Here is a 22608-nt window from a genome sequence, read left to right as displayed (position 1 = left end):
ACAGAGTTGCGGACGTTCGCTATGTTTTAAAAGAAGTCAGATTTGAATATAACGACGGATTTTGTGAAATGGAAATAATATAATATATGAAGTTAATTCCAAAATAAAAATTTCATTTGAAAGCCATTTCGACTTTGCTAAATTCATTTAGAAACTATAACAATTTTTAACTATAATTATTTTTTAGAAATGTTATTATGTTGTAGCATCTAGAACATTGACCATAACCAATACGACAGCAGCATAATATTGTAAAAATAACTCTGTGGGTAGTAGCTGTTGCGCAAGACTGAAAATATTGATTGATGTTCCTAGTCGACTCGTCTGGACAATTTCGCTGTCTCGATTCAATCATTCGCATAAAATCGTAAGGAGAGCCCGTACGTACACAAAAAAACAACGTCAATTTAATAATTGTCAAATTCTTAACTAGTTCGAGGTTGTTCGTCTGTGGTTATTTTTTTTGAAAGGTCAGGATTAACCTGTGGTTCAGTTTCTAAAACTGGAACTCAGAGCCGTCAAGTAAAGTCAATTAAAGAAATCAAAGTTTGTTTTGAAACATTGCAAACTTTATTCGCCGGTTTTTGAGTGATATTTTTCAAGATTTCTTCGCAAATAGAAGAAAAAATGAAAGAAAATACTGGAGAAATAGACTCAAAGAATGTGGTTAAAAACAGGGAGCTGCTATATCGCATGATTATAAGGTAAAACTTTTGAACTATTTATACGACGTTTAGAGTATTGCAAATATTAATTAAGTCACATAATAATTGCCTAATAAGCATAAATATCGTGTTTTGCTTAATATTAATGTATTTGTATTAATTTTTAGCATTTTAATCGGTCAAAATAATATTGCTTTAGGTTATGTTTTATAATGTACCTATTGACATTTTTAATGGGTTTGTACATGAATGTGGAAGCTATATCTCACTTTACAGGTGGATTAGGCGACCCTCGAGTACCATTTACTTTTTCAAACTTCAAGTATAAGTGTTTGTAAAGACTGCTACTGGTTCAGAAGGCAGGTTTTGGTCCCGTGGCTAATTGGCAGTTATGCTACTTAGAAGTTACACCAGCGGTGATCAGAATTGTACAAAGGACTATCCTTTGTGCCAAACATATAGTACTACACTGTATCTCAATATATTAGAGTGTAATGTCACTGCCCAGCAGTACTGTGAAATGATAAAGAAATTAAATAAAAAATATTAAATGTATATTTGTTTGAAACATTACAATTAATAATTGGTCTGAGTCCTCCATATACATAAATGCTTGTGTTGGCAGGTCTTGCACTTCCTTTATAGCATTATATTTTGATAAATAATATAAAAATAATAAATATAGAAAATAAAAAAAACAAAAACACATGAAACTTACTTTACTTGATGTTTCATGATGTAAAAGTGTTTGTAAACTAAGCCTAATTGCAATAAATTAATCTGTTAAAATTAAGTTGATTTTGAAAAAACATTCAGTGACTATGGAGGTGTATTTGTGCCTGTGAGTGTGTGTGCATGTGTGTGTACAGTGAATCTATAGTATGCTAACAAATTTGTGTCAACTCCACAGCCAGCTGTACTACGATGGGTTCCAGCCCATCGCAGCCACTCTGTCTGCGGCCGTGCACGCTGACCCGCCGTGCCCTCCCAGTGATAGGTATGGATTGTTCCTTATTGTCACCTGATGCTAAGTGGTCATCATCATCACTCATCAACAACCCTCGCTATTTGTTTCACTGTTGAGCACAAGTCTCTTTAGAATGGGAAGCTAATAGTCCACGATGTTGTCCCAATGCAGAGTGGTAGACTTCATACATGTTTCCAACATATGATAAATAAAAATTTGAAATTTCAATACAGAGGAAACTACCATTGAGACATATAGGTACTAGGTTATTAATTAACGCAGTCAAACTTGGCTTTGACACGCAACTGACCAAAGACAAGAATGCTTCCCGTGTCCAATTGAGTTTTTTCTATCAAAGTTACAAGATATCGAAGCTTTTGAAATTCCAAAAGATTAATTAAAAGTATTTTTTGAATAATTGAGCAAGTCAATGTCTGATCTTCAACTTTTCACTTTTGTGCATTTTAATAAATTAAATATCATGTGTCTCAAATGGTGAAGGAAAAACATTGTGAGGAAACCTACATACCGGAAAATTTTCTTAATTCTCTGCGTGTGTGAAGTCTGGTAATCCAGCCAGCATGGTGGATATTGGCCTCTCATTCTGAGAGGAGACTCGTGCTCTACAGTGTAAAACTAATGTCTGAGCAATGTGATGTGAGTATGTTATGTCTTCTGAGAGAAAGCTCTGTGTTGCAGGCTGCTGAACCTAATGATGGTGGGGCTGCAGCACGAGCCGGACCGGAAGGACCGACTGGCTGCCTCCAGCGGGGCGGAGCATCTCCTCGGCACCACTGGCTTTGGTGGGTATACTTGTTCCTTGGGTGTGAATAACAAGCAGGCATTTTCTGGGGAAGTTCATTATTAATAGTGAACAGTAGTTTTCTGATCCCTCTGGTGAAGTTGGTAGTGTTGTACTTCTCCACAGAGAGGTCCTGGGGTTGATTCCCAGTTTGGCTCAATTTAGGTAGGTGGTAGGCATTGGCTGTGGCTAGCTACCAGTTAAGACGTGTGGCGAGCCAAGGAGTTCACTTTACATAAGACTGGCTGTCTCATCGCATGTTTCGAATTTAGAACACGATTCTGCCTGGCTGCGCACCGGAGGTGCGCGGAGGAGAATCGGGCCGTCATGACTTTTTTGGGTGCTACACACAAGCGGCTGATATCAAAACAACAGCCTGAATTATACTTATAACTATATATTATTATTTCACCGCCTCCATTACTTATGTACTATTAATTTGTGGAATATATATTATGCTATAACCTACAGGCGTCTTATTCCCAAGTAAAAGTATTAAAGCAAGCATTGAGACTAGCGCCAAATTGGTGACCACCGACTGGAGAACACTACGCAACTGAATTGAAGACACTTGGAGAAATATGTTTATGAATCGTGATATCAATACTGCCTACGATTTTAAGAAGAATTACAGTATCTAGTGAAGTCTGTTCAAAGAGAATAAATGTAGAAGAACTATCGTCATACTTATTCAAGGCATTTATATGTGGTTTACATCGATGAAATCAACGACATATTATTTACGTGATTATTTATTGACATTTCAATGGCAATCCGTAGGAGTTTTCATCACGGACATTTAAAGACAATAAGTGATAGTTTTAAACGATTACCTAGCAACGTTGTTTACTTCAAAAACAATTTATTATTTTCATGTTTATAGATTTTTTTTTCTCGCGTTTATAGTTTATGTAATATATTTTTAATGTATTTACAATTTTTTCAGACAAATAATTTTTAAGTATGGATTTATCAGTACTAATAGAGGAAAATGCAATGTTAAGTGAAAAACTAAAGCAAATGGCTGAAACAGTTGGCCTTTTAATCAGGGACAATCACACTCTTCGTGAAAGTTTGGCCCATCGCCCTACTCCTCCTTTTGAATATAAGGTCGGTAAGGTTTCTTCTATTTCGGACCAAACATCCGAAGACAGCCTCTTGTCGCGCATTGAAGCATTATCGAAAAAAATTGCTGCTTTGTCAAAATTTTACCAATCAAATAACAATTTCACTTCCTCTTCCCACAAAAACAGAATTGATATGTGCTGGTATCATCGCACGTACGCAACTCGTGCACATAAATGCATCAAACCGTGTTCATTTGTTGATAAGAAGAATTTGGTTAGACAATCAGTAGAGACGATGCCTAGTTGTCCTTTTCGAAGTCGTCGGTTATTTGTTTCGGACTGGAACTCGAAAAAACGTTTTCTTATAGATACCGGCTCTGATGTATCTTGTTATCCAGTAAATTGGTTAGAAAAACGTCCAAAAACGTCGGACTACACCATGCGCGCTGCAAATGGTAGCGATATTCGAACTTTCGGAACTATTTTATTATCATTAAATTTAAATTTACGTCGTGATTTTAAATGGAATTTTATAATATGCGATGTTAGTACTGCAATAATAGGCGCCGATTTTTTATCTTATTTCAATTTGGTACCTGATTGCGGATCCGGTCGCCTTGTAGATAAAACTACGGGATTGTCATGCACGGCGTCAATAACAGTGTTCGAGCAGGAAAGTATTAAGACCGTGGACATCACCTGTGAAATTTTATCAGAATTTCCGGAGCTCGTGAGACCTCCTGGTCCTACACGGGACATCAAGCACAACACGGTTCATTTCATCCGAACAACGGATGGACCACCGGTGTCTTGTCGCCCGCGCCGCTTGGGACCTCCCAAACTAGCTATTGCTAAAAAGGAATTTGCAAGCATGTTAGCGTGCGGTTCTGCCAGGCCGTCAGATAGTGCGTGGTCTTCTGCCTTACACCTGGCTCCAAAAGGGGAGTCTGACTGGCGTCCGTGTGGCGACTATCGCGCTTTAAACGCCCGTACTATTCCAGACCGATATCCAGTTAGACATATAGGTGATTTTAATCAAGATTTGGAGGGTTCGACGGTTTTCAGTACCTTGGATTTAGTAAAAGCGTACCAACAAATTCCTGTTGCAAAGGCTGACATTTGCAAAACGGCGATCGTGACTCCTTTCGGTTTGTTCGAGTTCCCTTTTATGACTTTTGGCCTTCGTAACGCTGGCCAGACGTTCCAGAGGTTCATCGATGAGGTGCTTCGTGGTTTTGATTTTTGTTACGCATATATTGACGACATATTAGTTTTTTCCAAAAACCAACAGCAACACAAGGATCACTTACGATTATTATTTAAACGTTTAACAGAGTATGGGGTAGTCATAAATGAAAAAAAATGTAAATTTAATGTTCCAGAAGTAAAGTTCCTGGGCTATAAAATTAGCGCAGCAGGCATTAGCCCGCCCGAGGATAGGATCAAGGATTTACAGGGCTTTCCCTTGCCAAAAACGGTACAAGGTGTTCGACGTTTCCTTGGCATGGTCAATTTTTACCGCAAATTCCTGCCCAGCATTGCCCGGTATCAAGCCCCACTTATCGACGCTTTATCAGCCATTCAAGGTAAAGGTGCAAAACCATTTATTTGGACGCCTGACTTGGAACGCGCTTTTATTGAATGCAAACAAAGTTTGGCTAACGCTACACTCCTATCTCATCCAATACCTAACGCGCGGTTAGGATTATTTACGGACGCTTCATCCTCTCATGTTGGTGCTTGTTTGCAACAAAAATATAAAGATTCATGGAAACCAATCGCATTTTTCAGTAAAAAACTGACTGAAAAGCAATCATCATGGCCAGCTTACTATAGAGAACTATTGGCTGTTTATGAGAGCGTACAACATTTTAGACACATCTTGGAAGCACAAAGCGCTACAATATATACCGATCATAAACCATTGTTGTATATGTTTAGCCAACGCCGTGACAAACTTCCCCCCGTTCAACTTAATCAATTAATATTCATTTCTCAATTTACCACAGATGTTCAGCACGTCAAGGGAGCTGACAATCTGGTCGCGGATGCTTTCTCTCGGGTGGAAAGCGTTTCAGCGCAGGACTTACTCAAGTCCCTAGCGCAGTCACAGGCATCCGACGAGGAGCTTATCTCTCTGCAGGATTCAACATCGTTACGTCTAACAAGAGTCCCAGTACCTGGTACAAATTTTGAGCTGGTATGTGACGAATCCACAGGAAAACCTCGTCCCTTTGTAACTGCTCAGTTTCGTAAATCCATTTTTGAGAGTCTTCATAACCTCAGTCATCCGGGGGTCAGTGCTACTTCTCGATTAATTGCTGAGCGTTTTGTTTGGCCATCTATGCGCAAAGACTGTCGTAATTGGACTCGCGCATGCACAGAGTGTCAACGGTCTAAGGTTACCCGCCACACAGCTTCTCCATTAGCAACTTTTTCACAACCATCAGAGCGTTTTTCAACAATACATTTAGACATAATTGGCCAGTTGCCATACTCTAACGGTCAAAGTTACTGCCTCACCGTCATCGACCGTTTTTCACGGTGGCCTGAGGTATTTCCTATGCCAAACATTACCGCTGAGACTTGCACTGCTACATTTATCTCTGGCTGGTTAGCCAGATTTGGGTGTCCTCGTGTAATAATTACTGACAGAGGATCTCAGTTTAGCTCGCATCTGTTTCAGAAGATCGTTGAACTGACCGGTGCTGAGCATCGCATGACAACTTCGTATCACCCTCAATGCAATGGTATGGTGGAGCGGCTGCACCGCCAGTTAAAGGCGGCGATAATGTGTCACGCCAATCCACAATGGACCGAGGTATTACCCTTTGTTTTATTAGGAATCAGAAGCTCCTGGAAGGAGGACCTTGGGGCATCGTGTGCTGACCTGGTATATGGGGAACCGCTACGGTTACCAGGGGAATTTTTTAATCCCACCAAAGACCAATGCTTCGACCCAACGTATTTCGCTGATAGGCTTCGCACACATATGGCAAAATTATCTCCATGTCCTGCAAGCAGACATGGTAACAAAATTTTTTATGTCCCAAAAGATCTGTCTACAGCAGATTTTGTTTTCCTACGTAGGGGAACGATTAAAAAGGCATTACAGCAGCCTTACATGGGTCCCTTTAAGGTATTGGAACGAAGCGAGAAATATTTTAAGATCGAATCAAAAGGAAAACCCATCTCCGTTACCATTGATCGCCTAAAACCAGCCTTCGTGTTACAGCCTGATCAACCCGAACTATTGTCACCAGCGGTTACCACTCGATCAGGTCGTAGAGTTCGTTTCACAGTTCCTTTCCAATGTAAATAGATTTAGATTATTTGTTTTGTTTTAAATTTTTCTCTTGTTGCTCTTTTTCTCTCTCCGCAGGGGGGTGGTGTGGCGAGCCAAGGAGTTCACTTTACATAAGACTGGCTGTCTCATCGCATGTTTCGAATTTAGAACACGATTCTGCCTGGCTGCGCACCGGAGGTGCGCGGAGGAGAATCGGGCCGTCATGACTTTTTTGGGTGCTACACACAAGCGGCTGATATCAAAACAACAGCCTGAATTATACTTATAACTATATATTATTATTTCACCGCCTCCATTACTTATGTACTATTAATTTGTGGAATATATATTATGCTATAACCTACAGGCGTCTTATTCCCAAGTAAAAGTATTAAAGCAAGCATTGAGACTAGCGCCAAAGACGTACTGCCGAGCAATTTATTGTTCTGGTACGATGCTGTATTGAAAACCCTTAAATTATCAATAATAATTATAAAATAAATAACTGAAAGAATGGTTTTAAATATAAATGAAATAAGTTCTATCTGTATGAAATCTACATTTTGTGGGAATCTCTGGGATAATGGAACTATGGGGCACAATGGTAATGTAAGGGTACAATGAGATTTGGGGCACAATGAGAGTCTTGGAGCACATGTAGAGAGCATATATTTATTTTCTTTTTTTTTATTAGTTAAAAGATTATTGACCGAAAATTTTTAAATTAATTTATTTGAAGTAGGCTTAGACAAATATTTATGAATAGTTAATTTGATTATTTGTCAGGCAGGCTCTGCTCAGAAAAGCTGGCAACAAACTCAACAGTTGCTCTTTTTTTTTTTTTAAAAAAAAAAACATTATTAATTTACAATAATTTAAATCATTACAATTTCTTTTGCCTCCCTTGTGAAGATGGAAGCTGAGTCTATAGCCTCCAAGCACCTTTATTTTTAAGAAATTCAACAATTGTGTAGTTACCAGTCAAGGTAACAGGGTCAGGTGGTCCTATATGAAATTAGTAATCCTGATTAGCTGGCTGTGTTATTGACTAATTGTTGTGGTTTTAGATCTCGAGTACGAGATGGACGCGTCGTCGCTGGCGCCGGAGCCGGCGACGTACGAGACGGCGTACGTGACGTCACACAAGATGTCGTGCCGCGCCGGCGCCTTCAGCGCGTGCGGCCAGCTCGTCGCCACCGGCAGCGTCGACGCCAGCATCAAAGTGAGTCTGTGCGTCGTCAGCATGAGCACCGGGAGAGTAGAGCAGTACCGGCGGTAGGGTCTTTACAAATAGTCAAATATGATGTTTCAAAAGTTAACTAAGCCGGCTTGAAATAAATTGATTTTAATTATTTTGAACAAGCCAATAGACATCCTCTGCTGGAATCTAAGAATCAAACATCATCCTAAACTCACCAACCGCAACAGCGTGGTCAACTTTGAATCTATTCTATAAGATGATGATGAGACCCTTAAATTTTTCTTTAAAAACTCTTTAGTGGTGTTCCCGTATGGTTGCCGCGAAGCTTATTTTGTGACCCGAGACATGATTTCTCATGTTATTAATAAAAAAATGAGCTTTATTCATGGACGTGGTTTCTACAAAATGTTAAATGTTCTAATTATTGTAATATGATAACAGTTTCGCAATAATATAGCTAAATATTATTTTTGAATAATTTGCACGCCCTTCAAGGCGAAAACATTTGTACTATTTTTTTTGTCATCTTTTTACATGTTTTTTGCAAATAAACGATTAGATTGATTGAAGCTTAAAGGAGTGAACCCCCGAAATCTGCAACCTCCCTACGTCACCACGGTTCAAACTCCATCATTGGCCACCATACTCACATATAGTAGGATCATAGGCTGTGAAACTTTTAACCTTCTTAAAATGTCTTATCAGGCAGGTCTATTAGGTAGACATTACTAGTGTACATCTGTGTCAATGTGTGACAGATATTGGACGTGGAGCGAATGTTGGCCAAGTCAGCGCCCGAGGAGGTGGACCCCGGCAGAGAGCAGCAGGGACATCCCGTCATTAGGACCCTGTGAGTACTTCGCTACTAAGTGACGCAGTGAATAGTGACCTTGCTTTGTGCATCCACAGCCGTGGATTCGTGGTCTATAACTAGAAAATATTTGTGTGTCTGGTTGTGTTTAATTATATGTTTGTAGTATAAAATGTGTATGATAAAATCTTAGTACGCATTACACAAGTACACTTACATTGGAGCTAGATAGTTGTGTGTATTGTTTAAATATATTTATTTATTTAAAAAAGTCATAATTTATCCAATTTAATGAATTATCTTGAATTTTTCATTGTTTAATTTCTATTGTTTTTATTCAGCCGAACATAGACATTGTTTAACAGTCGATTAAATAATATCATGCTCTCTAATGTGTTCCAAAATTACCATTGTGCCCCAAGATTCACATTTCGCCCCAAGTCTTAAGACTCATTGTAACCTTGGGGCACAATGACAAATTTAAATAAACCCACGTTACGTTGATTAGTATACTATATTGTGCTCTAAAATTCCCATTATGCTAGGAGATTTACGACACAATAAATTAAAGGAAATTGCCCATTTCAGGTACCGTTATACGATTAAAATATAAAAAAATACAGGGATCATATTCAAAACTCCAACGCCCTGCGGTTTTAGCAGTACCAGTTCCTGTGAGAATATGGGGATAAAATATAGCATATAACACTCACAAATAACGTGGCATTTTATTGGTAAAAAAATTAAAAAAATCGGCTTAGTAGATCCAGAGATTACCCCTACAACTTCACAAACTTTACATCTTGTAATATTAGTTTAGATACAGGGATTTTATCAAATCAATCAATCAAATCAAATCATTTATTTGCTAGAATGTGGTACATGTTTTGATCTTAAAATTATTGAGTTACCTATACATTCAACTGATTACAGTATGCAAGATTTTTACAATTAAAATATTAATTTCAATAATTTATCCTAATAACATATATTTGATGTGAAAAAACAATAAAAATTTCAACCTAAATTTAACATAAATATTTATTACAATTTTTATTATCTAACTAGCAAACTATAAATAAAATTTTACTATTTACAGAACAAAACTTTAAAATGATATATGAAAATGAAAAATAAATTGATAATAAGAATGAATAGATTAAATTGCTTATGTCATAATGTCATTATTTCATGAAATTAATAAATTCATTTATTTTATAAAAACTCTGTTCGAGCAGCCATTTATTTATTTCGTTCCTAAAAGTTTGGAGAGGCATTGCTTGCAACTTACTGGGTAGCTTATTAAAGGCCGTTACAGCCATAAAATGCCTGCCCTGTGAGTACCACATTTCTACTAATATTATAAAGAGATAAAATTAGTTTGTGAGGTTTTAGGGGGTAATCTCTGGATCTACTAAACTGATTTTAAAAATTAATTTGCCAAAACAAAGCTACAATAATTTCGAGTTGCATAGTTAATTTATCCCCATATTCCCAATGGTAACGGAAAGTTCTTGGTGAACCTGGTCTATCTCTCAGGTACGACCACACGGACGAGATCACAGCGCTGGACTTCCACCCGCGCGAGCAGATCCTGGTGTCGGCGTCCCGGGACTGCTGCATCAAGCTGTTCGACATCACCAAGGCGTCCGCTAAGAAGGCTTATAAATCCATCACGGTAAGTTGTTTCATCATTATCAACCCATATTCGGCTCAGTGCTGAGCTCGAATCTCCTCTCAGAATGAGAGGGGTTAGGCCAATAGTCCACCACGCTGGCCCAATGCGGATTGGCAGACTTCACACACGCAGAGATTTGAGAAAATTCTCAGGTTTCCTCACGATGTTTTCCTTCACCGTTTGAGACACGTGATATTTTGAATTTCTTAAAATGCACACAACTGAAAAGTTGGAGGTGGGCCGGATTCGAACGGATCCGGAATCGGAGGCAGAGGTCATATCCACTGGGCTATTACGGCTTCTAAACGGGTAAGTTGTTTAATAAAGTGTAATTGTCTATATGACAGTTGTAATTATCAAATAAAGAATGCGTTGTTTTTTTGCGTTAAAATAAATTCTAAAAATCTATTTTAATTCGCGGAATGAATTTGTTATCCAACCAGAACCAGTGTATCCTTAATCACTCGATTATGGTGTCATATTTTGCTCCACCGGATAGAGTCAGTCATTTTTTTATTATTCAATGACAACTTGGCCCTTGACTGCGATCTCACCTGTTAAGTGTCGATGCAGTCTAAGATGGAGAAGTACTTACTTAAAATATGTACAAGTTTATTCCTCATACCTCTGAGGGTTTGTACGCGGCATCGTACCGGAACGCTATATCGTTTATTTTGTTATCTGCGTGTCAGGACGCCGAGCAAGTGCTGTGCGTGGCGTTCCACCCGCTGGGAGACCACATCATCGCGTCCACCACGCACCCCGTCATCCGGCTGTACGACGTCACCACCAGCCAGTGCTTCGTGTGCCCCGTGCCCGCGCACCACCACACCAAGCAGGTCAACTCCATCCGGTGAGTGCACCACAGACATCATCTATTTTTTTTTTTTTATTATTATTTACAAGTTAGCCCTTGACTACTTGACTACAATCTCACCTGATCGTAAGTGATGATGCAGTCTAAGATGGAAGCAGGCTAACTGGAGGAGGATGAAAATCCACACCCCTTTCGGTTTCTACACAACATCGTACCGGAATGCTAAATCGCTTGGCGGTACGTCTTTGCCGGTAGGGTGGTAACTAGCCACGGCCGAAGCCTCCCACCAGCCAGACCTGGACAAATTAAGAAAATCTCAATCTGCCCAGCCAGGGATCGAACCCAGGACCTCCGTCTTGTAAATCCACCGCGCATACCACTGCGCCACGGAGGCCGTCAATCTCCGACTGTATACAGACACATTATGTCCTTAATGATTGTAAATATATTATTCGTTGTCCGAAAACATGAAATTATTGCCCTATAAAAAATTTAAACCTGCACTTGGAAAGTGGCTCAATAATTATGGACTTTATTCAACTAGAGATTTTTTTAATAATAATAATAATAATAATAATATCGTTTATTTGCAAGAATTACCGTTCCTTACAGTATTCAACCAAATTAATAGTGTGCAAATACATGGTGAGAAAGAAAAAAATACAAACAGTGAAATAAAATTAAGAAAAATATAAATACAATCAGTCACAATAACTAAATTAAATTAAATAAAATTATAAAATAAAAATAACACAAATAGTCCCCAAATTAAATGAAAAAAAAAGAAAAGAAAAAGTTACAATTACAATATAATACAATAATTGGAATTAAAAGTAAGTACGAGTATGTCTTAAAAAATTAAGTCAAATATTCCTTAATGTCGTAGTAGCCCTTATCAATAAGCCATTTATTTAATTTTATTTTAAAATGGGGCAAGCTTAATTTTTGAATGTCATCTGGTAATTTATTAAATATTTTTACAGCCATACAGTATGCACTTTTCATATAACTACCAGTACATACTTTTGATAGCACCAACTTGTTACCGTGTCTGACCGACTTATTGACAGTGCCTTCACCTCTTCGCTGAAAATATTTTGGATGGCGCTTAACAAAAATACAAACATCTCGTATGTACATACAAGGCAGTGGAAGAATGTTCAATTGCTTAAAAAGAGGTTTACAGCTATCTAATGGCCCTGCTTTACACATAGCTCGAATGCATTTTTTTTGAAGTCGGAATGCTCTAATAAAGTCTACAGAGTTACCCCAGAGTATTAAACCGTATGACAGCACAGACGATACATGTCCGTGATATGCACTTAAAGCTGCATCGATGGAAATAGTCTGCGTAAGACGTCTGAGCGCATAAACAAATTTGGCCAATTTTGTGCAAATGTAGTCAATATGAGATTTCCAATTCATTGTTTTGTCATAAACTAATCCTAAAAATTTCATTGTGTCATCTTCTCCTATTTTAATATCATTATATTTAACATCAACTGGCACTGTTTTTGAATTATAATAATTAAATTGCATAATTTTCGTTTTATTTATATTAACCTGCAAGTTATTTTCATTTAGCCAAGTTATTATATTTTGTAATACGTCGTTTATTTCTTGTTCATACCTATTAACATTATGACATCTCACTAATATGGTTGTATCATCTGCAAACAATACGCACGGGTGACTTGTTGCCGCCGTGATATCGTTTATGTAGGCCAAGAAAAGAAATGGTCCTAGAATGCTGCCCTGCGGTACTCCCTTTTTATTATATTTGTATGTTGAATTATAAATCATCTTAATATTATTTTCTAGTTTGCTAATTTGTGTACATACAGTCCTACCATTTAGATATGATTTTACCCATTCATGAGCTGTTCCCCTTATACCATATCTTTCTAATTTATTTAATAAGATATTGTGATTAACGAAGTCAAACGCCTTGGTCATGTCTAGAAAAATAGCAGTAATAGGTACTTTGTCATTGAGGCTATCATTAATAATTTTATTTAGATAAAAACAAGCCTCAGTAGTGGAACTATTATTACGAAATCCGAATTGTTCTTGAATTAATAAATTATTGGCGTCAAAAAAGTTTTTTAGTCGCTTAAACATTACTTTTTCAAATATTTTTGCTAAAATAGGTACCAAAGTTATAGGCCTGTAGTTATTTATGTCATAACGATCATTTTTTTTAAATAAAGGTTTGATAATAGAAATCTTTAGCTTATTTGGAAATGTCCCTTGCTCAAATGATTTATTTATTATGTCAGCTAGTGGTCCACATAAGTAATTGGCACAATGTTTAATTATGTCTGTTCTTATCTCGTCATAGCCGACAGCTTTGGTGTTGTTGAGAGATTTGATAATACCTAGAACTTCATAAGCATCCGTCGGGCTTATAAAAATTGAATGAGTATTAGGTGGATAACAATATGATTTACTAATATTTTTATTCAAAGTAGTCATTTCGTTTAAATTTATAAAATAGTCATTAAATAATTCACAAAGTTCAGTAGGATCATTATATGTCCCTGTATTAGTTTTTATAAAAGAAATATCATCAGGCTCTATCGTCTTCCCTAAATTATCATTTATTAGTTCCCAACTAGCTTTACATTTATTTTTTCGATTAACTATGTACTTAGTACTTTGTAGTTGTTTAGATTGATAAATACATTTTTTTAAAATGCTGTTGTATTTCATATATTGTTTTTTATTTAACCTTTTATTTGACCTACAGAGCCTGTATGTCAAATGTAGCTTCCTTTTGTTTACACTAGACTTTTTTATACCTTTAGTGAGCCATGATGAATTTTTTAACGTACTAAACATTTTTATTTTTCTAAGGGGAAAACATAAATCATAAAATAGTTTAACGATTTCATGAAATGTATCAAATGCTTCATTAACATTTTCAATATTTCGAACATCTGAAAAAGTGAGAGCTGAAATACATTCGTAAAACTTTTCCTTATTTTCCTTATTGTAGTCCCTGCGATATTCAAACCATGTGGTAATACGTGGCCGTTTGTTTACTTTTATCGTTAATGTTTGAGCTGTTTCATGGTCTGATAATGCTAAGTGGTGAATTTCCGCAATAGACGATTTTATATTGCTAACTATCAAATCTAAGCAAGATGATAACCTTGTTGGGTGTTTTATATGGGAAATAAGATTGTAAGTATTAATTAAACTAATTAATTCCTGGCTGTGTTTATTGTTCTTTAATGTATCTAAATTCCAATCTCCACATAATATTAGTTTTTTTTCTTTTTTCTTCTTACTAATTGCATATAAAAGTAAATCAAGTTTTTTAAGAAACAGACATGGATCACTTTTTGGTGTTCGATATACAACGTGTCCCAAAATTCAACGATAAGCGGGCGCCAAAAGATTGACCTGCTCATGAGCACTTAAGGAAAAATAATAAAAAAAATATACCTAAATTTTTTTTTTAGTTACAAAATAAATTTTAAAATTCTTTGAAAATTTACACCTTGTATGATATTTTGAACTACCGCAGCTACAATTTCTTAAATATGCTTAAGATTTTTTTTGTATCGGAACCTAAGTAGTACTACTATTCACCACAACTCTTAAAAACACCACAATGCCCGCAGTTTTTACACAAAAAAAAATCAAAATATTTTTTTTCCCTCAAATTTTTAAAGATTTTTACTTTCAGTCTACTTTGACTTATGGTCTTGCAAAAAAAAGTATGAACACCGCTATGGCAAGTTATTTTCAAAGTTGACGCAACTAATCAAGATTTCAAAATAGTATAATACCCTAGGATAACTAGTCACAAAAAAAAATATGCGTACCATTTGTAAACAAGAACCAAATTTCTTAATTGTTCTTGTTGTTAGTAATAAATTTTACTATGTTCCAAAAATGTGTTTGTTATTTTAATTACACAACATTAAAGTAAATGTTCGAATTGTTTTCCACCGGCATTAATACAGGCACGACATCGCCTTAAAAACGACCGTTTTATTTTTCGCGCATATCTTCTAGCATTGATATGTGCCGCAGCCTGAGTGATTTTTTGCCGAAGCTCGTCCAATGTCGTAATCGGTTTTGCGTAGATCCTGTCTTTGAGACAACCCCAATAAAAGAAATCCAGGGGGTTTAGGTCGGGTGATCGGGGTGGCCATAGGATAGGACCAAGTCGCCCGATCCAACGCCCCGGATACTCGTGGTCTAGGTATTGTCTCACAGGACGAGCGTAGTGAGCTGGGCAACCATCATTTTGATACCACATATTTTGAAGGTCGCTTAGGGGGACGTCTTCTAGTAATTCTTGCAAATCATTTTGTAAAAAGTTCAAATAACTGTCCCCATCTAAGTTTCCTTGTAATTCAAAAGGCCCAATCACTTTTCCATTTAAAATGCCCGTCCATAAGTTGACCTTAAATTGATATTGGGATTTGTCTTCTCTCATCAGGTGCGGATTCTCATTGCTCCAGCTGTGTAGGTTGTGAAGATTTAAATAGCCATCTTTCTTGCAGGTTGTTTCATCCGACCATAGTACTTTATCCAAGAACTGAGGATCTTCCCGATGCTTTTGAAGCATCACTCGGCAAAATGCGATCCGCAGTGGATAGTCCCGTGATAGTAACGTTTGTACACGTCTGTAATGATATGGGTGTAGCCGATGACGTTTTAGTATTCGATGTGCTGAACTTTTTGGGATTCCCGTAGCTGCTTCTATGGCACGCACTGAGGTAGTTGAATCAATGTTTATTTCATTGAGAACTTCTTCATCGCATTCCGATCTAGGTCTTCCAGCGTTTCTTCTAGCTGACGGCAAACGACCCTCCGAAAACGCTTGATGCACATTCATAAATACCCGATAATCTGGATATCTTTGAGCGTTTGGGTACCTTTCTCGATACAATCTGCTAGCAGCGTTAGCATTGCACCGACATTCTCCATAAATGAGATGCATGTTAGCGTATTCCATCGGCGTGTATGGTTGCGGCATGATAACGCTAAACAGTCCAAAATACACCAAAAGTCCAATTCACAAAACACAGGCACAGTCCAAAATAATGCCAGGTCAGTTCAGTTTGCAGATCACTTAAGTCCAGTCCAAAATGCAAAGCCAAAAGTCGTTAGTACGAGAGCCACGTCAATTGAATACGGAAAGTTGCGCAGTAAACAAAGGAGCAGAGCGTACTGACTTGCTGGGAACAGGATTTTCTTTACCTGCATCATTGTCATTCAACAAAGAACATCTGTCTATCCCTCTCTAACGTATACTTATCGCTATCTTTCTCTCTCTCTCTCTCTCTTATTTTTAAATGTTATCGTTCGTTCCATTAAAATTCTAGGAAATTGCAACGTATGACTCACATCATTTTGTGCATAAAGTAAAAGTGATTTCTAGGAGCAAAAATATTTTAGAAATTTAGTTCTTGTTTACAAATGGTACGCATATTTTTTTTTTGCGACTAGTTATCCTAGGGTATTATACTATTTTGAAATCTTGATTAGTTGCGTCAACTTTGAAAATAACTTGCCATAGCGGTGTTCATACTTTTTTTTGCAAGACCATGAGTCAAAGTAGACTGAAAGTAAAAATCTTTAAAAATTTGAGGGAAAAAAAATATTTTGATATTTTTTTGTGTAAAAACTGCGGGCATTGTGGTGTTTTTAAGAGTTGTGGTGAATAGTAGTACTACTTAGGTTCCGATACAAAAAAAATCTTAAGCATATTTAAGAAATTGTAGCTGCGGTAGTTCAAAATATCATACAAGGTGTAAATTTTCAAAGAATTTTAAAATTTATTTTGTAACTAAAAAAAAAATTTAGGTATATTTTTTTTATTATTTTTCCTTAAGTGCTCATGAGCAGGTCAATCTTTTGGCGCCCGCTTATCGTTGAATTTTGGGACACGTTGTATACAAACGATTAATAAGTTATAATCTTGAATTTCAATGCTACAACATTCGAAGAGGTTAACTAGGCCCATATCACCTATAAATTTGATCTCTTTACAATTAATGTGTTTTTTCGTTAGAATACAAGAACCGCCACGATTTTTGTTTCTACAGAAAGACGCTGACAATTTATACCCTGGAATGTTTAATAAATTCTCCATACCTTTTCCAATAAAAGTTTCAGTGAGACATACAATATCTAACTCGTAACTTTTGTGTTTGATTAAATCTAGAAGAGATATATATACCAAATCTGATTTACTAATAGCACCAGCAATATTTTGATGAAATATTGTTAAATTATTATTATTAACGAAAAAACTTTTCTTGGCTTAATTTGTTGTTAGCTGTTTGAATAGATATTTTAGCTTTAGATGATTTTTTAATTTTGTTGAAATACATGGGTATAGTAGTTTGTTTGGTAATTGTTTGTAACCCAACTATTGTATGCGATATATTATTATTTGTGTTTATCTTGTCAGTATAATATGTTTTACACTCTGCGCTTTCTTGTTGATTAATGACATGTCTAATTGAATTTTTCTGTTGAATATGTTGATTTTGTATTTTATTATGCGGTACTGTATGATTTCGATGTGTCTGCTTAAATGTCAAAAAATATTTTTAATTATAAAAGCAAATAAAAAGCTATGTATAGTGACATTTTTAATATTCAATTATTTTTTTTGTATATATTTATTAATTATGTTTATCCTATGACATTGTAAAGATTATTATTATATTATTAATTATTATTATTTGACATAAGTACTCGTACCTGCACAGATTGTAATTTTTAATTTTTTCTAATTTTTATTTTTTGATTAATCATTTGCTATTGAATTTATTTTTTTATATTTAGTCAATAGTATTTGTAATATAAATTGTTGTATGCCAGTAATAGCTGAATACATTAGATTGTATGTGTTCTCAGCAAAATAAATGAATTATGAATTACATATCTCTGTAAATCATCAGCATCATCACCATCAACAGATGGATAGAAAGAAAGAAAGAATATATATTTATTACTACATTATGCCAGACATAACAATTATTTAAGAATAATACCCTGCGATATGTGGCATAACCTAGAAAAAGGACCCAGCTCAGCATATTGCTATATGCTCCCCATAAACAAAGAACATATAGCGCTGATTTTCAGCTAGGACCCAGTTCCAAGTGCCTATTTGGTAGCATTTGGTAGCTGGTATCCAGCAGCTAGCTGCTAATAGAGCGGAGTTACATTTGGATTCGTGTGCTGTTTGCAGAGTTTTTTCTATGCATAATGTAGTTTTGGTCTTCTGCGTCAGGTTCTCCCCCAACGGCAAGTACTTCGCCAGCGGCAGCGCGGACGGCAGCATCAAGCTGTGGGACACGGTGTCCAACCGCTGCTTCAACACGCTCGCGCACGCGCACGACGGCGCCGACGTCTGCTCCGTCACCTTCACCAGGAACAGCAAGGTCACTTAACCCTGACGTCACAGATTGTAGTCATAAGCTTGTGTCACATGGCGTAGCGTCGACTTGATCGATCAAATTTTCATTTGGTTCAAAAAGTTCATTTTTCGTCGCTATATGCAATTTTTTTCATGATGGATTCGGCATAATTTTTCTGTACAGTTAAATACGGTTATGATTATACTTAACTTGTATCTCACTTGCCCCACAATTTTTATGTGAAGTCTCACTGTGCCCCACATTTAGATTACGACATTTAACTGAAGTAAAAGATTGGTAAAACTTGACTACGTCAAAATTATAAGGATCAATGTAAAGGACACATTATAAGATCTAATTATAAAAGAAATATTATTTTGAATATTTTAATGAATTTTCGGTAAAGAATATAACCTCCGAGTTATGGAAAATACTCCCCAGTACCTTGTATACTGTATTATGTGTTATATGTTGATTTTACTTTAATTATGATTTATTATTTACGGGTATATACTTAATTCGTGTCTCACTTTGCCCCATATTTTTCCATACAAAGTCTCACTGTGCCCAACATTTGTTTTACAGTATTTATTATCTTCTGGGATGGACTCGTCGATCAAACTGTGGGAACTAGCGAGCAGTAGATGTCTGATACATTATACGGGAGCTGGGACTACGGGTAAGGAAAACATTATGACGCTTAAATATATAATAGATTGTGAATGTAAAATTTTGTGGTTATCATAGTTTCAAAAAGTTTTTTTTATTAAAGAAATAAGTTATCTAAAAATAAACCGACTTGACTCCTGTAATTTATTTAGTTAATATCTAAAAAAGTTCGTCCTAAGTAAATAAGCCTTGTTCATCAGAACACGTATCCAATGGACTTTTCGATGGATGAAGTGAGTACGTTTTACTACACTTAACCTACAATTTACTTCTCTTCTTAAACGTAATCAATATATTATCTTTGGTCCGACATATACAATACATAATATAATATATAGCAAATATATGATATTGGTCGCAGGTAAACAAGACAACCACGCGCAAGCGATATTCAACCACACGGAAGACTACATCATGTTCCCCGACGAGGCGACCACGTCGCTGTGCACGTGGCACTCGCGCAGCGCCAGCCGCTGCCAGCTCATGTCGCTGGGGCACAACGGGGCAGTCAGGTAATCACAGCACTCGTGGGGCACAACGGTACTTGGGGACTACATCATGTTCCCCGACGAGGCGACCACGTCGCTGTGCACGTGGCACTCGCGTAGCGCCAGCCGCTGCCAGCTCATGTCGCTGGGGCACAACGGGGCAGTCAGGTAATCACAGCACTCGTGGGGCACAACGGTACTTGGGGACTACATCATGTTCCCCGACGAGGTGACCACGTCGCTGTGCACGTGGCACTCGCGCAGCGCCAGCCGCAGCCAGCTCATGTCGCTGGGGCACAACGGGGCAGCCAGGTAATCACAGCACTCGTGGGGCACAACGGTACTTGGGGACTACATCATGTTCCCCGACGAGGCGACCACGTCGCTGTGCACGTGGCACTCGCGTAGCGCCAGCCGCTGCCAGCTCATGTCGCTGGGGCACAACGGGGCAGTCAGGTAATCACAGCACTCGTGGGGCACAACGGTACTTGGGGACTACATCATGTTCCCCGACGAGGCGACCACGTCGCTGTGCACGTGGCACTCGCGCAGCGCCAGCCGCTGCCAGCTCATGTCGCTGGGGCACAACGGGGCAGTCAGGTAATCACAGCACTCGTGGGGCACAACGGTACTTGGGGACTACATCATGTTCCCCGACGAGGCGACCACGTCGCTGTGCACGTGGCACTCGCGCAGCGCCAGCCGCTGCCAGCTCATGTCGCTGGGGCACAACGGGGCAGTCAGGTAATCACAGCACTCGTGGGGCACAACGGTACTTGGGGACTACATCATGTTCCCCGACGAGGTGACCACGTCGCTGTGCACGTGGCACTCGCGCAGCGCCAGCCGCTGCCAGCTCATGTCGCTGGGGCACAACGGGGCAGTCAGGTAATCACAGCACTCGTGGGGCACAACGGTACTTGGGGACTACATCATGTTCGTATGTCTTCGATAAAATAATTCAAATACGGAAAGCACATACATCGAATAGACATTCTACTTTTTTCCATCATTCATCGAACATCAGTTCATTGTTTTATACCAATAAACATTTCATCATCACAAACATCATATTATCATTTAAATATCTAGTTAGAACATAATTGTTATAAACCCATAACAGGGAAGTTTGGTAATGCTTTATGAGTTCGAGCATTTTTCATACATATCTGGGCCCAGATTTGATGAATGCACTGTTACAACGTCCAAATGGTGTCATTTACTAAATAATAATACCAGTTAATGTCAGTTTGATTGACAATTGCAAAATCAAGATATAGACAATTACCTACATTAAAAAATGTTAAAACACACACATTTCAAAATCATATTAATTAGTGAATTTTAATTATTTTTGGTGATTTTGATTGTTTGTAGAATAAAGGATTTTTCTCCACATTTTTTTTCTATAACATGCTGTGCTATAATTCTATGGTCGGTGTATGTTGTGAGTTTGTCATGACAATGACAATGCTACATGTGTATGTAAATAAGCGGTGTGTTGCAGGCACATCGTGCACTCGGGCACGGCGCCCGCCTTCCTCACGTGCAGCGACGACTACCGCGCGAGGTTCTGGTACCGGAGGAACACGCATTAAATTATAATAATTTCATCCTTGTAAAATAAAAATATTTTTTTGTAAAAGTAAAATATATTTCAATTTCATACTTCTCATAAAAAAAATCGAAACAATTGCAAGTACTGTTCAAACGGACTGTTTCGATTTTTTTTTTATGAGAAGTGTATTTTATGATTAATAAAAAATGTTTAAACATTTTAGCTATTTGAAAATTGTTAAAATTTTCGCCCCCAATGGATATACGACGAATTCTCTGGCGCCGTTGGTAATGCTGTGGTTTTCAACAGAGGTCCTAACAAATTTTACAATTTCTAAATTAGCTCTGGTCTAGTCTGGTGTAGTCAGAGGCATCGTTCTGGCTAGGTATCAACCTACCTCTATAGACGTACCGCCAAACGATATTAGCTATCCGGTATTATGCCGTGTAGCTATTGGTAGAATAAAGTTGTACATCTTTCAAGTGAGCACGCGACCATCTTAGACTGCTTGGTCACTTAATATCATGTGATATCGAATTTTAAAATGCGAACTTGTCAAGGACGAGAAAAAACACACTAGTAGATTTATAAAACCTTATTGACCTTGAAGTCGGTTAAAAAGGTTAGAATTGTATCTTTTAAATAAGCAGAAGCTTATAACCCAATATTTGGTTAAGGTTTATTTTATTAAACAACGTGGACTTTGAAAGTGTGTACTTGAATGTGTGTATGTGTGTGTGTAATGATCTGAATTAAATTGGTTTGGACACATTTATAATGTCAATACATTTATAATTAAGGCAGTTTGGGTAATACGAGATATTACGAATGTGCCCCACTTTCTATTTGGGGCAATTTGGGAATAAATTTTTCTACATTGTATTTGTGTCAATGAATAAACGAGTTTATGAATATTTGGTTTTTAATTTTTGGTAATAGCGGCTTACCTACTTTACTATAAATGGTAAAAGGTATTCCTTGATAATGTACATAAAAAACTTACCTTCACCGCTCAAGTCACACAAATTGAAATCTAAAACTACTTTACAAGCGAAGGCGAAAACTGTAACTCTTAGCAAATTGTAACTTAAATCTGCCTACAAAGAAATGAATTCCCACGGACGGTGGTGTCTTAAATTCTGATATAGCTAGATTGGCGATTGAGCAACGATCTGTGTGAACGTTACGATAAGTCAGACAAGCTG

General features: G+C 37.4%; 2 protein-coding genes across 5 annotated transcripts in view; one reads left to right on the top strand and one right to left on the bottom strand.

Annotated features, from left to right (window-relative positions):
• Positions 1–22608, bottom strand: part of LOC112045698 (1-phosphatidylinositol 4,5-bisphosphate phosphodiesterase epsilon-1-like) — a 78464-nt gene that overhangs the window by 15974 nt on the left and 39882 nt on the right. The window lies entirely within an intron of this gene.
• On the top strand, positions 297–22317 carry LOC112045684 (cleavage stimulation factor subunit 1). Of its 4 annotated transcripts, XM_052889998.1 has the most exons (11): positions 376–704; positions 1576–1662; positions 2332–2435; positions 7855–8009; positions 8747–8838; positions 10339–10477; positions 11170–11330; positions 18562–18712; positions 19274–19367; positions 19719–20589; positions 21353–22317. In XM_052889998.1, exons 1-10 carry the CDS (start codon positions 628–630, stop codon positions 19871–19873), a joined length of 1215 nt encoding a protein of 404 aa, XP_052745958.1. In that variant the 5' UTR covers positions 376–627; the 3' UTR covers positions 19874–20589; positions 21353–22317. The 4 variants fall into 4 exon arrangements, with proteins under 4 accessions (XP_052745957.1, XP_052745960.1, XP_052745961.1 ...); XM_052890000.1 differs by lacking the exons at positions 8747–8838; positions 10339–10477; positions 11170–11330; ... (2 more) ...; positions 19719–20589; positions 21353–22317 and adding exons at positions 5511–6322; positions 6884–7023 and having other exon boundaries at positions 302–704; positions 7855–7992; XM_052890001.1 differs by lacking the exons at positions 7855–8009; positions 8747–8838; positions 10339–10477; ... (3 more) ...; positions 19719–20589; positions 21353–22317 and adding exons at positions 5511–5701; positions 6188–6877 and having other exon boundaries at positions 304–704.

Source organism: Bicyclus anynana, chromosome 26 (genome assembly GCF_947172395.1).
Source record: "Bicyclus anynana chromosome 26, ilBicAnyn1.1, whole genome shotgun sequence".
Classification (NCBI taxonomy): Eukaryota; Metazoa; Arthropoda; class Insecta; order Lepidoptera; family Nymphalidae; genus Bicyclus; species Bicyclus anynana.
Note: the sequence above shows the minus strand (reverse complement) of the source record. Positions and strands in the feature narration are given on the sequence as shown.

Excerpts from the sequence above, each read along its gene's own strand:
- LOC112045684 (XM_052889997.1), top strand. The coding sequence starts at position 628 with ATGAAAGAAAATACTGGAGAAATAGACTCAAAGAATGTGGTTAAAAAC. Across the intron at positions 705-1,575 it reads CTATATCGCATGATTATAAG|CCAGCTGTACTACGATGGGT; the intron begins GTAAAACTTTTG and ends TCAACTCCACAG. Across the intron at positions 1,663-2,331 it reads CCGTGCCCTCCCAGTGATAG|GCTGCTGAACCTAATGATGG; the intron begins GTATGGATTGTT and ends TCTGTGTTGCAG.